Genomic DNA, 12,683 nt, shown 5'->3' with positions numbered 1-12,683 from the left:
TAACCCCTCTGCTAACCCTACTGCCTAAACCTAACCACTCTGCTAACCCTACTGTCTAAACCTAACCTTAACCACTCTGATAACCCTACTGTCTAAACCTAACCACTCTGCTAACCCTACTGTCTAAACCTAACCTAACCCCTCTGCTAACCCTACTGCCTAAACCTAACCACTCTGTTAACCCTACTGCCTAAACCTAACCTAACCACTCTGCTAACCCTACTGCCTAAACCTAACCTTAACCACTCTGCTAACCCTACTGCCTAAACCTAACCACTCTGACAACCCTACTGCCTAAACCTAACCACTCTGCTAACCCTACTGCCTAAACCTAACCACTCTGCTAACCCTACTGCCTAAACCTAACCTAACCACTCTGCTAACCCTACTGCCTAAACCTAACCTAACCACTCTGCTAACCCTACCGTCTAAACCTAACCACTCTGCTAACCCTACTGTCTAAACCTAACCACTCTGCTAACCCTACTGCTAACCCTTAACCCCTCTGACAACCCTACTGCCTAAACCTAACCACTCTGCTAACCCTACTGCCTAAACCTAATCACTCTGCTAACCCTACTGCCTAAACCTAACCTTAACCACTCTGATAACCCTACTGCCTAAACCTAACCTTAACCACTCTGCTAACCCTACTACCTAATCCTAACCTTAACCACTCTGCTAACCCTACTACCTAATCCTAACCTTAACCACTCTGCTAACCCTACTGCCTAAACCTAACCTAACCACTCTGCTAACCCTACTACCTAATCCTAACCTTAACCACTCTGCTAACCCTACTACCTAATCCTAACCTTAACCACTCTGCTAACCCTACTGCCTAAACCTAACCTAACCACTCTGCTAACCCTACTGCCTAAACCTAACCTAACCACTCTGCTAACCCTACTGCTAACCCTTAACCCCTCTGACAACCCTACTGCCTAAACCTAACCACTCTGCTAACCCTACTGCCTAAACCTAATCACTCTGCTAACCCTACTGCCTAAACCTAACCTAATCACTCTGCTAACCCTACTGCCTAATCCTAACCTTAACCACTCTGCTAACCCTACTGCCTAAACCTAACCACTCTGCTAACCCTACTGCCTAAACCTAACCCCTCTGCTAACCCTACTGACTAATCCTAACCGTAACCACTCTGCTAACCCTACTGCCTAAACCTAACCTAACCACTCTGCTAACCCTACTACCTAATCCTAACCTTAACCACTCTGCTAACCCTACTACCTAATCCTAACCTTAACCACTCTGCTAACCCTACTGCCTAAACCTAACCTAACCACTCTGCTAACCCTACTGCCTAAACCTAACCTAACCACTCTGCTAACCCTACTGCTAACCCTTAACCCCTCTGACAACCCTACTGCCTAAACCTAACCACTCTGCTAACCCTACTGCCTAAACCTAATCACTCTGCTAACCCTACTGCCTAAACCTAACCTAATCACTCTGCTAACCCTACTGTCTAAACCTAACCACTCTGCTAACCCTACTACCTAATCCTAACCTTAACCACTCTGCTAACCCTACTGCCTAAACCTAACCTTAACCACTCTGCTAACCCTACTACCTAATCCTAACCTTAACCACTCTGCTAACCCTACTACCTAAACCTAACCTAACCACTCTGCTAACCCTACTGTCTAAACCTAACCACTCTGCTAACCCTACTACCTAATCCTAACCTTAACCACTCTGCTAACCCTACTGCCTAAACCTAACCTTAACCACTCTGCTAACCCTACTACCTAATCCTAACCTTAACCACTCTGCTAACCCTACTACCTAATCCTAACCTTAACCACTCTGCTAACCCTACTGCCTAATCCTAACCTTAACCACTCTGCTAACCCTACTGCCTAATCCTAAACCTAACCACTCTGCTAACCCTACTGCCTAAACCTAACCACTCTGCTAACCCTACTGCCTAAACCTAACCTTAACCACTCTGCTAACCCTACTACCTAATCCTAACCTTAACCACTCTGCTAACCCTACTGCCTAAACCTAACCACTCTGCTAACCCTACTACCTAATCCTAACCTTAACCACTCTGCTAACCCTACTGCCTAAACCTAACCACTCTGCTAACCCTACTACCTAATCCTAACCTTAACCACTCTGCTAACCCTACTGCCTAAACCTAACCACTCTGCTAACCCTACTACCTAATCCTAACCTTAACCACTCTGCTAACCCTACTGCCTAAACCTAACCTAACCACTCTGCTAACCCTACTGCCTAAACCTAACCACTCTGCTAACCCTACTACCTAATCCTAACCTTAACCACTCTGCTAACCCTACTGCCTAAACCTAATCCTAACCCCTCTGCTATATATATATATATTTAGCCAATTTGACTTTGCAGCTGAGCCATCTATCAAAAATCACCCAGTTCTGCTTCCAGAGAAAGATTCTTGACAATAAAGGTCAACCTGCGTCCCACCAGCCCCCTCTCTTTCTCTCACCATGGTCTCATTGGGCTGCAGGACTCCCGTGTCAGGCGCCACAGAGATGACGCGTTGGTCAGGTCCAGGGATCCTCCAGCGGAACCTCAGAGGTAACCTGGTCAGGTTCTTGACCCTGTAGGGGCTTTGGGAGCGGGAGCCCACCGCCGTGGGTTTGAAGAACAGACTACCGTCTCCTTCCAGAGACAGACAAGGCTTCTCTACCACACTCACCACCGACAGCTCCTACAAGGCAGTACAGACAGCCACACACACACATCCCCCCCCCCCCCCAGAGCAAAACTTTATTAACGGGAGTCAGCCATATTGTACCAAGGCGCTTCTAAAGCAGATTTATTCATGTTGATCGCATAATGGAGTCGTCATTGCGGATCCAAGGTGCTTTATAGATCAGTGTTTCGGTGCAGAAACGTGCTCAGGTTGATCCCCCTCGAACACACCAACTGTCTGAAAAGGATCTATGGTACAAAGCCTGCTGTGACTAGGACTGTGGTACCTGGGTGTGCTTGGGACTGGCATTGAAGTGCAGGGTGATGGGTAGCTTGGCAGGGCAGTCTTCTGCCGGGGTGGTCCTGAGGGTGAGAATCTGGTGGTGTCCAGGTTGGACCAGGCCGCTGGTGGGCTGAACAGACACCGAAGGACACTCCTCTGGGTCCAGCCTGAACACCAAGGGTAGGTCTCCCATGTTCTCCAGGAGCACGGTCCTGTAGGAGACCACGCTCAGAGCAGGGAAGACCTGGATAGAGAGGAAGAGGAGGATGAAGAAGATGAAGAAAATGACTTTATTCCAGACTTTCCTGAACGTTTGTTCTTAACAAGACCTTGGAGTACGCTAGCGTGAGACGAATGGAGATATGATTGCGTGAGGACAGTTGACGGTGCTATGTCTGTACTCACCACTCGGGGGCGCTGCAAGGAGAACCGGGGGATGAAGTGCTCCCGGCCAGGCTGGAAGGAGTGTCCAATGACCCGGACTGTGACACACCAGGGAGGGCACAAGGTACGGTCCTCTACCTGCCGATGGTCCCTCAACACCTGGAGAAAGAGGTGGGGCAAAAACAGAGCTGTTTCACTGCCTGTACTGAGGCAAGATTGTTATAGTTGAGATCGTTATTTGTAAGGCTTCCGCTGAGATTCTCAGTGCCTGCACAGGTCTGTCTTGAAAAAAAATGTTTAAAAAATAAAGAGTTTATCTTAATAAGATCAAAGCAGGAAATAAGAAAAACCTAAACCGAAATAATTAATAAATAAAAGGTTTTATTTTATTTTTTATTACCTTGTAGAGAGCGAAGCACTCTAGCTGTGCCCCATGGAAGGTGTTGTGTTGCTTGGGCGTGTAGCTGACTCTGAAAGCAGTCGACTTCAGGGGTCCCAGATCACATGACGAGGGTGTGACGGAGAAGGAGGAGTTAGGAGCCGGGGTCCAGATCAAGCTGAGCTTGCCCTTGGTGTGATTGGAGAGAGTCACAGACTGCGAGGTAGAGACGGAGCCATTGTGGAACAGCAACTCTGGGGGATCCACTGTGATGTGGGAACTGTTGGACCCCTCACCTCTGCCTCCTAGCTCAGCCTCCGCCTTGCCCCCTGCACAGCCTTGATAATATTCCTCCATAGGACTCTTCTCTGGCACAGCAGCAGGATCCTAGAAAGACACTTGTTTTATTATAGGGCTCTTCTCTGGCACAGCAGCAGGATCCTAGAAAGACACTTGTTTTATTATAGGACTCTTCTCTGGCACAGCAGCAGGATCCTAGAAAGACACTTGTTTTATTAGTCGTATGTACAGGATACACATGGTGTACGTTGTCCAATGGAAGGCTTACTGCAGGTTCAGCATCAGTATAATACAGGAAGGACAATATTTACACGTTTTTGGGGACGGGAGGGTTAGGGGGTAAGTGAATACACTGTGTAGTGTAGTGTAGTGTGTGTGTGTGTGTGTGTGTGTGTGTGTGTGTGTGTGTGTGTGTGTGTGTGTGTGTGTGTGTGTGTGTGTGTGTGTGTGTGTGTGTGTGTGTGTGTGTGTGTGTGTGTGTGTGTGTGTGTGTGTGTGTGTGTGTGTGTGTGTGTGTGTGTGTGTGTGTGTGTGTGTGTGTGTGTGTGTGTGTGTGTGTGTGTGTGTGTGTGTGAGTGAGTGAGTGAGTGAGTGAGTGAGTGAGTGAGTGAGTGAGTGAGTGAGTGAGTGAGTGAGTGTGTGTGTGTGTGTCCTAAGGTGTGGAGATTCAGAGCAGGTGGTCAGTCCAGTTCAGGTGTTCAGCAGTCTGATGGTTTGTAGATAGAAACTGTCTCTGGACCTGTTGGTATCAGACATGCTCTGATAGGGAGGGAACAGCTCGTGACTGGGGTGTGCGGAGGCCCTGTATAATGCTGCGGGAAATCCTTAGGCAACGTTTCAAATAAATGTCGTAATGTCAGGTTCAAGGGTCGAATCCATTTTAACTGAAATTCCGATTTCATTGTTTCTCATTGCTTTTCAAGAGGACAATTTTGAATATTAGTTTACTTCCTGAATTGACTGATTTGTGATACAGCTGAACATCAAAGCTATGAGGCTGATTATCTAGAAGAGGTTAGAGTGTAGGGGTGGTAGGTAACCTAGTGGTTAGAGTGTAGAGGTGGTAGGTAACCTAGTGGTTAGAGTGTAGGGGCGGCAGGTAACCTAGTGGTTAGAGTGTAGAGGTGGTAGGTAACCTAGTGGTTAGAGTGTAGGGGCGGCAGGTAGCCTAGTGGTTAGAGTGTAGAGGTGGCAGGTAGCCTAGTGGTTAGAGTGTAGGGGTGGCAGGTAACCTAGTGGTTAGAGTGTAGGGGCGGCAGGTAGCCTAGTGGTTAGAGTGTAGGGGCGGTAGGTAACCTAGTGGTTAGAGTGTACTGGAGGCAGGTAGTCTAGTGGTTAGAGTGTAGAGGTGGCAGGTAGCCTAGTGGTTAGAGTGTAGAGGTGGCAGGTAGCCTCGTGGTTAGAGTGTAGGGGCGGCAGGTAGCCTCGTGGTTAGAGTGTAGGGGCGTCAGGTAGCCTAGTGGTTAGAGTGTAGGGGCGGCAGGTAGCCTAGTGGTTAGAGTGTAGGGGCGGCAGGTAGCCTAGTGGTTAGAGTGTAGGGGCGGCAGGTAGTCTAGTGGTTAGAGTGTAGGGGCGGTAGGTAACCTAGTGGTTAGAGTGTAGGGGCGTCAGGTAGCCTAGTGGTTAGAGTGTAGGGGCGGCAGGTAGCCTAGTGGTTAGAGTGTAGGGGTGGCAGGTAACCTAGTGGTTAGAGGGGAGGCAGGTAACCTAGTGGTTAGAGTGTAGAGGTGGCAGGTAGCCTAGTGGTTAGAGTGTAGGGGCGGCAGGTAGTCTAGTGGTTAGAGTGTAGGGGCGTCAGGTAGCCTAGTGGTTAGAGTGTAGAGGAGGCAGGTAGTCTAGTGGTTAGAGTGTAGGGGCGGCAGGTAGCCTAGTAGTTAGAGTGTAGGGGCGGCAGGTAGTCTAGTGGTTAGAGTGTAGGGGAGGCAGGTAACCTAGTTGTTAGAGTGTAGAGGTGGCAGGTAGTCTAGTGGTTAGAGTGTAGGGGAGGCAGGTAACCTAGTTGTTAGAGTGTAGAGGTGGCAGGTAACCTAGTGGTTAGAGTGTAGAGGTGGCAGGTAGCCTAGTGGTTAGAGTGTAGGGGAGGCAGGTAACCTAGTGGTTAGAGTGTAGGGGCGGCAGGTAGCCTAGTGGTTAGAGTGTAGAGGTGGCAGGTAGCCTAGTGGTTAGAGTGTAGGGGTGGCAGGTAGCCTAGTGGTTAGAGTGTAGGGGCGGCAGGTAGCCTAGTGGTTAGAGTGTAGGGGCGGTAGGTAACCTAGTGGTTAGAGTGTACTGAAGGCAGGTAGTCTAGTGGTTAGAGTGTAGGGGCGGCAGGTAGCCTCGTGGTTAGAGTGTAGAGGTGGCAGGTAGTCTAGTGGTTAGAGTGTAGGGGCGGCAGGTAGTCTAGTGGTTAGAGTGTAGGGGCGTCAGGTAGCCTAGTGGTTAGAGTGTAGGGGAGGCAGGTAACCTAGTGGTTAGAGTGTAGAGGTGGCAGGTAGACTAGTGGTTAGAGTGTAGGGGAGGCAGGTAACCTAGTGGTTAGAGTGTAGAGGTGGCAGGTAACCTAGTGGTTAGAGTGTAGAGGTGGCAGGTAGCCTAGTGGTTAGAGTGTAGGGGAGGCAGGTAGCCTAGTGGTTAGAGTGTAGAGGAGGCAGGTAGCCTAGTGGTTAGAGTGTAGGGGCGGCAGGTAGCCTAGTGGTTAGAGTGTAGGGGTGGCAGGTAGCCTAGTGGTTAGAGTGTAGGGGCAGCAGGTATCCTAGTGGTTAGAGTGTAGAGGTGGCAGGTAGCCTAGTGGTTAGAGTGTAGAGGTGGCAGGTAACCTAGTGGTTAGAGTGTAGAGGTGGCAGGTAGCCTAGTGGTTAGAGTGTAGAGGTGGCAGGTAGCCTAGTGGTTAGAGTGTAGGGGTGGCAGGTAACCTAGTGGTTAGAGTGTAGAGGTGGCAGGTAACCTAGTGGTTAGAGTGTAGAGGTGGCAGGTAGCCTAGTGGTTAGAGTGTAGGGGTGGCAGGTAACCTAGTGGTTAGAGTGTAGAGGTGGCAGGTAGCCTAGTGGTTAGAGTGTAGGGGTGGCAGGTAGCCTAGTGGTTAGAGTGTAGGGGAGGCAGGTAACCTAGTGGTTAGAGTGTAGGGGCGGCAGGTAGCCTAGTGGTTAGAGTGTAGGGGAGGCAGGTAGCCTAGTGGTTAGAGTGTAGAGGTGGCAGGTAGTCTAGTGGTTAGAGTGTAGGGGCGGTAGGTAACCTAGCGAGTAGAGTGTAGGGGCGGAAGGTAACCTAGTGGTTAGAGTGTAGGGGAGGCAGGTAGCCTAGTGGTTAGAGTGTAGGGGAGGCAGGTAGCCTAGTGGTTAGAGTGTAGGGGAGGCAGGTAGCCTAGTGGTTAGAGTGTAGGGGAGGCAGGTAGTCTAGTGGTTAGAGTGTAGGGGCGGCAGGTAACCTAGTGGTTAGAGTGTAGGGGAGGCAGGTAGCCTAGTGGTTAGAGTGGAGGGTCGGCAGGTAGCCTAGTGGTTAGAGTGTAGGGGAGGCAGGTAACCTAGTGGTTAGAGTGTAGGGGAGGCAGGTAACCTAGTGGTTAGAGTGTAGAGGCTGCAGGGTAGCCTAGTGGTTAGAGTGTAGGGGCGGCAGGTAGCCTAGTGGTTAGAGTGTAGAGGAGGCAGGTAGCCTAGTGGTTAGAGTGTAGAGGTGGCAGGTAGCCTAGTGGTTAGAGTGTAGGGGAGGCAAGTAACCTAGTGGTTAGAGTGTAGAGGTGGCAGGTAGCCTAGTGGTTAGAGTGTAGAGGTGGCAGGTAGCCTAGTGGTTAGAGTGTAGAGGCGGCAGGTAGCCTAGTGGTTAGAGTGTAGGGGCGGTAGGTAACCTAGTGGTTAGAGTGTAGAGGCGGCAGGTAGCCTAGTGGTTAGAGTGTAGGGCCGCAGGTAGCCTAGTGGTTAGAGTGTAGAGGCGGCAGGTAGCCTAGTGGTTAGAGCGTTGGACTAGTAACCGAAAGGTTTCTGGATTGAATTCCCGAGCTGACAAGGTAAAAATCTGTCGTTCTGCCCCTGAACAAGGCAGTTAACCCACTGTTCCTACGCTTCCTCCTGATTGGCCGAAGGCTCTAACCCAGGACTTCTGCCTTGCAAACACACATGACCGCCCGCCGGAAGCGTTGTTCCACTGAAACGCCAGAGCCGAGGTGTGAGTTTCACAGATCAACCGTCTGACGCACATACCTCTTGTAACATCAGAGCTCCCCCCAGGTCCACTTGGATCTTGTCCTCTGCCAGCATGGCACCGAGTACATCAGGAGGGTAGCAGGTGAGTCCCCGGGCCAGGTGCTGCCGGTACAGGACCAGGTGTCTGGGGTGAAGGATGGCTGGTTTCAGTTGCTCAGAGTGACAGGTCCCTATCAGGTCCAGGAACAGAGGCTCCTGAACAGGGAAGATACAAACACGATTGGTAGTATAGCTTATGACGTGTGTGTGTGTGTACTGAACATACAGCTGTTGGTTTGTCGTCTTAACACTTAACGGCATTCTCATGTTCATTCTGAACGAGACATGGAAGTGTGTAAACCTAGTTAACTCACAAAACATGCGCTACATTTTGAAAAGCTATGACTGAAATCAACTGCTGCTGTACATCCCCTGTCGGCTATAAGACATCGGTGTTCTGCAGCTGGTCAGAGTCTGAGCCCCAGCCCCTCACCCTCCTGTCCCTCACCCTCCTGTCCCTCACCCTCCAGCCCCTCACCCTCCTGCCCCTCACCCTGTGTAGCAGCAGACAGACCACCTCCTGTCCCTCACCCTCCTGTCCCTCACCCTGTGTAGCAGCAGACAGACCACCCTCCTGTCCCTCACCCTCCAGCCCCTCACCCTCCCCTCACCCTCCTGCCCCTCACCCTGTGTAGCAGCAGACAGACCACCTCCTGTCCCTCACCCTCCAGCCCCTCACCCTCCCCTCACCCTGTGTAGCAGCAGACAGACCACCCTCCTGTCCCTCACCCTCCAGCCCCTCACCCTCCTGCCCCTCACCCTGTGTAGCAGCAGACAGACCACCCTCCTGTCCCTCACCCTCCAGCCCCTCACCCTCCTGCCCCTCACCCTGTGTAGCAGCAGACAGACCACCCTCCTGTGATGTCCCATGGGGTGGTGTGGTCTGAAGAGCAGGCGTAGGCGCCGGTGGATGTTGGGTGGCAGGGTACCACAGGCTGGCTCCAAGGTGAAGACACTATGCCCTGTGGCGTCCAAGTCAAACTGGTACTGGGCCTCCACAGAGGAGGAGTTGATGATGTCCACGGTACGCAAGGCCTCCTCACCCTCATCCACACAGCCAAAGTCCAGCATGGAGGAGGACAGGGACACCTGAGGACCTGCAGAGGAGGAGGAGGGAAGATCAAGATGGAGGAGGACAGAGAACCTGAGGACCTGCAGAGGAGGAGGAGGGAGGATCAAGATGGTGGAGGACAGAGAACCTGAGGATCTGCAGAGGAGGGAGGATCAAGATGGAGGAGGACAGAGAACCTGAGGACCTGCAGAGGAGGAGGAGGGAGGATCAAGATGGAGGAGGACAGAGAACCTGAGGATCTGCAGAGGAGGAGGAGGGAGGATCAAGATGGAAGAGGAGAGAGAACCTGAGGACCTGCAGAGGAGGAGGAGGGAGGATCAAGATGGAGGAGGACAGAGAACCTGAGGACCTGCAGCGGAGGAGGAGGGAGGATCAAGATGGAGGAGGACAGAGAACCTGAGGACCTGCAGAGGAGGAGGAGGGAGGATCAATATGGAGGAGGACAGAGAACCTGAGGACCTGCAGAGGAGGCGGAGGGAGGATCAAGATGGAGGAGGACAGAGAACCTGAGGAGCTGCAGAGGAGGAGGGAGGATCAAGATGGAGGAGGACAGAGAACCTGAGGACCTGCAGAGGAGGAGGAGGGAGGATCAAGATGGAGGAGGACAGAGAACCTGAGGACCTGCAGAGGAGGAGGAGGGAGGATCAAGATGGAGGAGGACAGAGAACCTGAGGACCTGCAGAGGAGGAGGAGGGAGGATCAAGATGGAGGAGGACAGAGAACCTGAGGAGCTGCAGAGGAGGAGGAGGGAGGATCAAGATGGAGGAGGACAGAGAACCTGAGGAGCTGCAGAGGAGGAGGGAGGATCAAGATGGAGGAGGACAGAGAACCTGAGGACCTGCAGAGGAGGAGGAGGGAGGATCAAGATGGAGGAGGACAGAGAACCTGAGGAGCTGCAGAGGAGGAGGGAGGATCAAGATGGAGGAGGACAGAGAACCTGAGGACCTGCAGAGGAGGAGGAGGGAGGATCAAGATGGAGGAGGACAGAGAACCTGAGGACCTGCAGAGGAGGAGGAGGGAGGATCAAGATGGAGGAGGACAGAGAACCTGAGGAGCTGCAGAGGAGGAGGAGGGAGGATCAAGATGGAGGAGGACAGAGAACCTGAGGAGCTGCAGAGGAGGAGGGAGGATCAAGATGGAGGACAGAGAACCTAAGGACCTGCAGAAGAGGAGGAGGGAGGATCAAGATGGAGGAGGACAGGGAACCACCTGAGGACCTGCAGAGGAGGGAGGATCAAAATGGAGGAGGACAGGGACACCTGAGGACCTGCAGAGGAGGAAGAGGGAGGATCAAGATGGAGGAGGACAGAGAACCCGAGGAGCTGCAGAGGACGAGGAGGGATGATCAAGATGGAGGAGGACAGAGAACCTGAGGACCTGCAGATGAGGGAGGATCAAGATGGAGGAGGACAGAGAACCTGAGGACCTGCAGAGGAGGAGGGAGGATCAAGACAGAGGAGGACAGAGAACCTGAGGACCTGCAGAGGAGGAGGAGGGAGGATCAAGATGGAGGAGGACAGAGAACCTGAGGAGCTGCAGAGGAGGAGGGAGGATCAAGATGGAGGAGGACAGAGAACCTGAGGACCTGCAGAGGAGGAGGAGGGAGGATCAAGATGGAGGAGGACAGAGAACCTGAGGACCTGCAGAGGAGGAGGATCAAGATGGAGGAGGACAGAGAACCTGAGGACCTGCAGAGGAGGAGGAGGGAGGATCAAGATGGAGGAGGACAGAGAACCTGAGGAGCTGCAGAGGAGGAGGCGGGAGGATCAAGATGGAGGAGGACAGAGAACCTGAGGAGCTGCAGAGGAGGAGGGAGGATCAAGATGGAGGAGGACAGAGAACCTGAGGAGCTGCAGAGGAGGAGGAGGAGGGAGGATCAAGACGGAGGAGGACAGAGAACCTGAGGACCTGCAGAGGAGGAGGAGGGAGGATCAAGATGGAGGAGGACAGAGAACCTGAGGACCTGCAGAGGAGGGAGGATCAAGATGGAGGAGGACAGGGAACCTGAGGACCTGCAGAGGAGGAGGAGGGATGATCAAGATGGAGGAGGACAGGGAACCTGAGGACCTGTAGAGGAGGAGGAGGGAGGATCAAGATGGAGGAGGACAGGGAACCTGAGGACCTGCAGAGGAGGAGGAGGGATGATCAAGATGGAGGAGGACAGAGAACCTGAGGACCTGCAGAGGAAGAGGAGGGAGGATCAAGATGGAAGAGGACAGGGAACCTGAGGACCTGCAGAGGAGGAGGGATGATCAAGATGGAGGAGGACAGAGAACCTGAGGACCTGCAGAGGAAGAGGAGGGAGGATCAAGATGGAGGAGGACAGGGAACCTGAGGACCTGTAGAGGAGGAGGAGGGATGATCAAGACGGAGGAGGACAGAGAACCTGAGGACCTGCAGAGGAGGAGGAGGGAGGATCAAGACGGAGGAGGACAGGGAACCTGAGGACCTGCAGAGGAGGAGGAGGAACAAGACAGAGGAGGACAGAGACACCTGTGATTTCCTTCGTATTGCTTACTGTACTGTACCTATGCAGATGCCGGTGACTTTGAGCAGGGTTTTGCTGAGTGCCCCGGGGCAGGTGAGTGACAGGTAGTCCACAGTGGTGCTGTCCACAGTTCCAGGAGAGAAAATCACAGGCACCCTGATGGAGGTACGCGGAGCCACCTCTCCCTTCTGGATACCACACTGGAACACTGACTCTGACAGCGGCGGACGCTGCATCCTGGACAGACTAAAGGAAGTCGTTATCTGGTAGAAAATGAAAGGGAGACGGGGAGAGAGAGAGAGGGGTGGGGGGGAGACCATAAACAGACAGACAGACAGTGTGAAGTTGATGAAGAAATGTGTCCCATGCAGGCTAATGCTGATGACAATCTCTGATTGAAGAAGCTAGGAGGAAGGAAGGAACTGAGGATAGATTGAGAATCAGAAGCTAGGAGGAAGGAACTCACTGAGGATGGAATCAGAAGCTAGGAGGAAGGAACTCACTGAGGATGGAATCAGAAGCTAGGAGGAAGGAACTCACTGAGGATGAATTGAGAATCAGAAGCTAGGAGGAAGGAACTCACTGAGGATGGAATCAGAAGCTAGGAGGAAGGAACTCACTGAGGATGGATTGAGAATCAGAAGCTAGGAGGAAGGAACTCACTGAGGATGGATTGAGAATCAGAGGCTAGGAGGAAGGAACTCACTGAGGATGGATTGAGAATCAGAAGCTAGGAGGAAGGAACTCACTGAGGATGGAATCAGAAGCTAGGAGGAAGGAACTCACTGAGGATGGATAGAGAATCAGAAGCTAGGAGGAAGGAACTCACTGAGGATGGATAGAGAATCAGAAGCTAGGAG

General features: G+C 52.4%; 1 protein-coding gene and 1 long non-coding RNA gene across 2 annotated transcripts in view; both read right to left on the bottom strand.

Moving 5' to 3' along the window:
- Positions 1 to 12,683, bottom strand: part of LOC149972915 (uncharacterized) — a 1,172,247-nt gene that overhangs the window by 976,697 nt on the left and 182,867 nt on the right. The window lies entirely within an intron of this gene.
- Positions 1 to 12,683, bottom strand: part of cfap65 (cilia and flagella associated protein 65) — a 70,306-nt gene that overhangs the window by 41,194 nt on the left and 16,429 nt on the right. The window contains exons 8-14 of the mRNA XM_036959450.2: positions 11,864 to 12,086; positions 9,092 to 9,360; positions 8,222 to 8,419; positions 3,771 to 4,136; positions 3,392 to 3,529; positions 2,991 to 3,230; positions 2,495 to 2,719 (exon numbers count right to left, since the gene is read on the bottom strand). Coding sequence (XP_036815345.2) covers positions 2,495 to 2,719; positions 2,991 to 3,230; positions 3,392 to 3,529; positions 3,771 to 4,136; positions 8,222 to 8,419; positions 9,092 to 9,360; positions 11,864 to 12,086 — 1,659 coding nt within the window. The remainder of the gene's footprint in view (positions 1 to 2,494; positions 2,720 to 2,990; positions 3,231 to 3,391; positions 3,530 to 3,770; positions 4,137 to 8,221; positions 8,420 to 9,091; positions 9,361 to 11,863; positions 12,087 to 12,683) is intronic.

The sequence above is a fragment of the Oncorhynchus mykiss genome, chromosome 22, assembly GCF_057628025.1.
Source record: "Oncorhynchus mykiss isolate SJ-2025 chromosome 22, ASM5762802v1, whole genome shotgun sequence".
Taxonomy (NCBI): Eukaryota; Metazoa; Chordata; class Actinopteri; order Salmoniformes; family Salmonidae; genus Oncorhynchus; species Oncorhynchus mykiss.
Note: the sequence above shows the minus strand (reverse complement) of the source record. Positions and strands in the feature narration are given on the sequence as shown.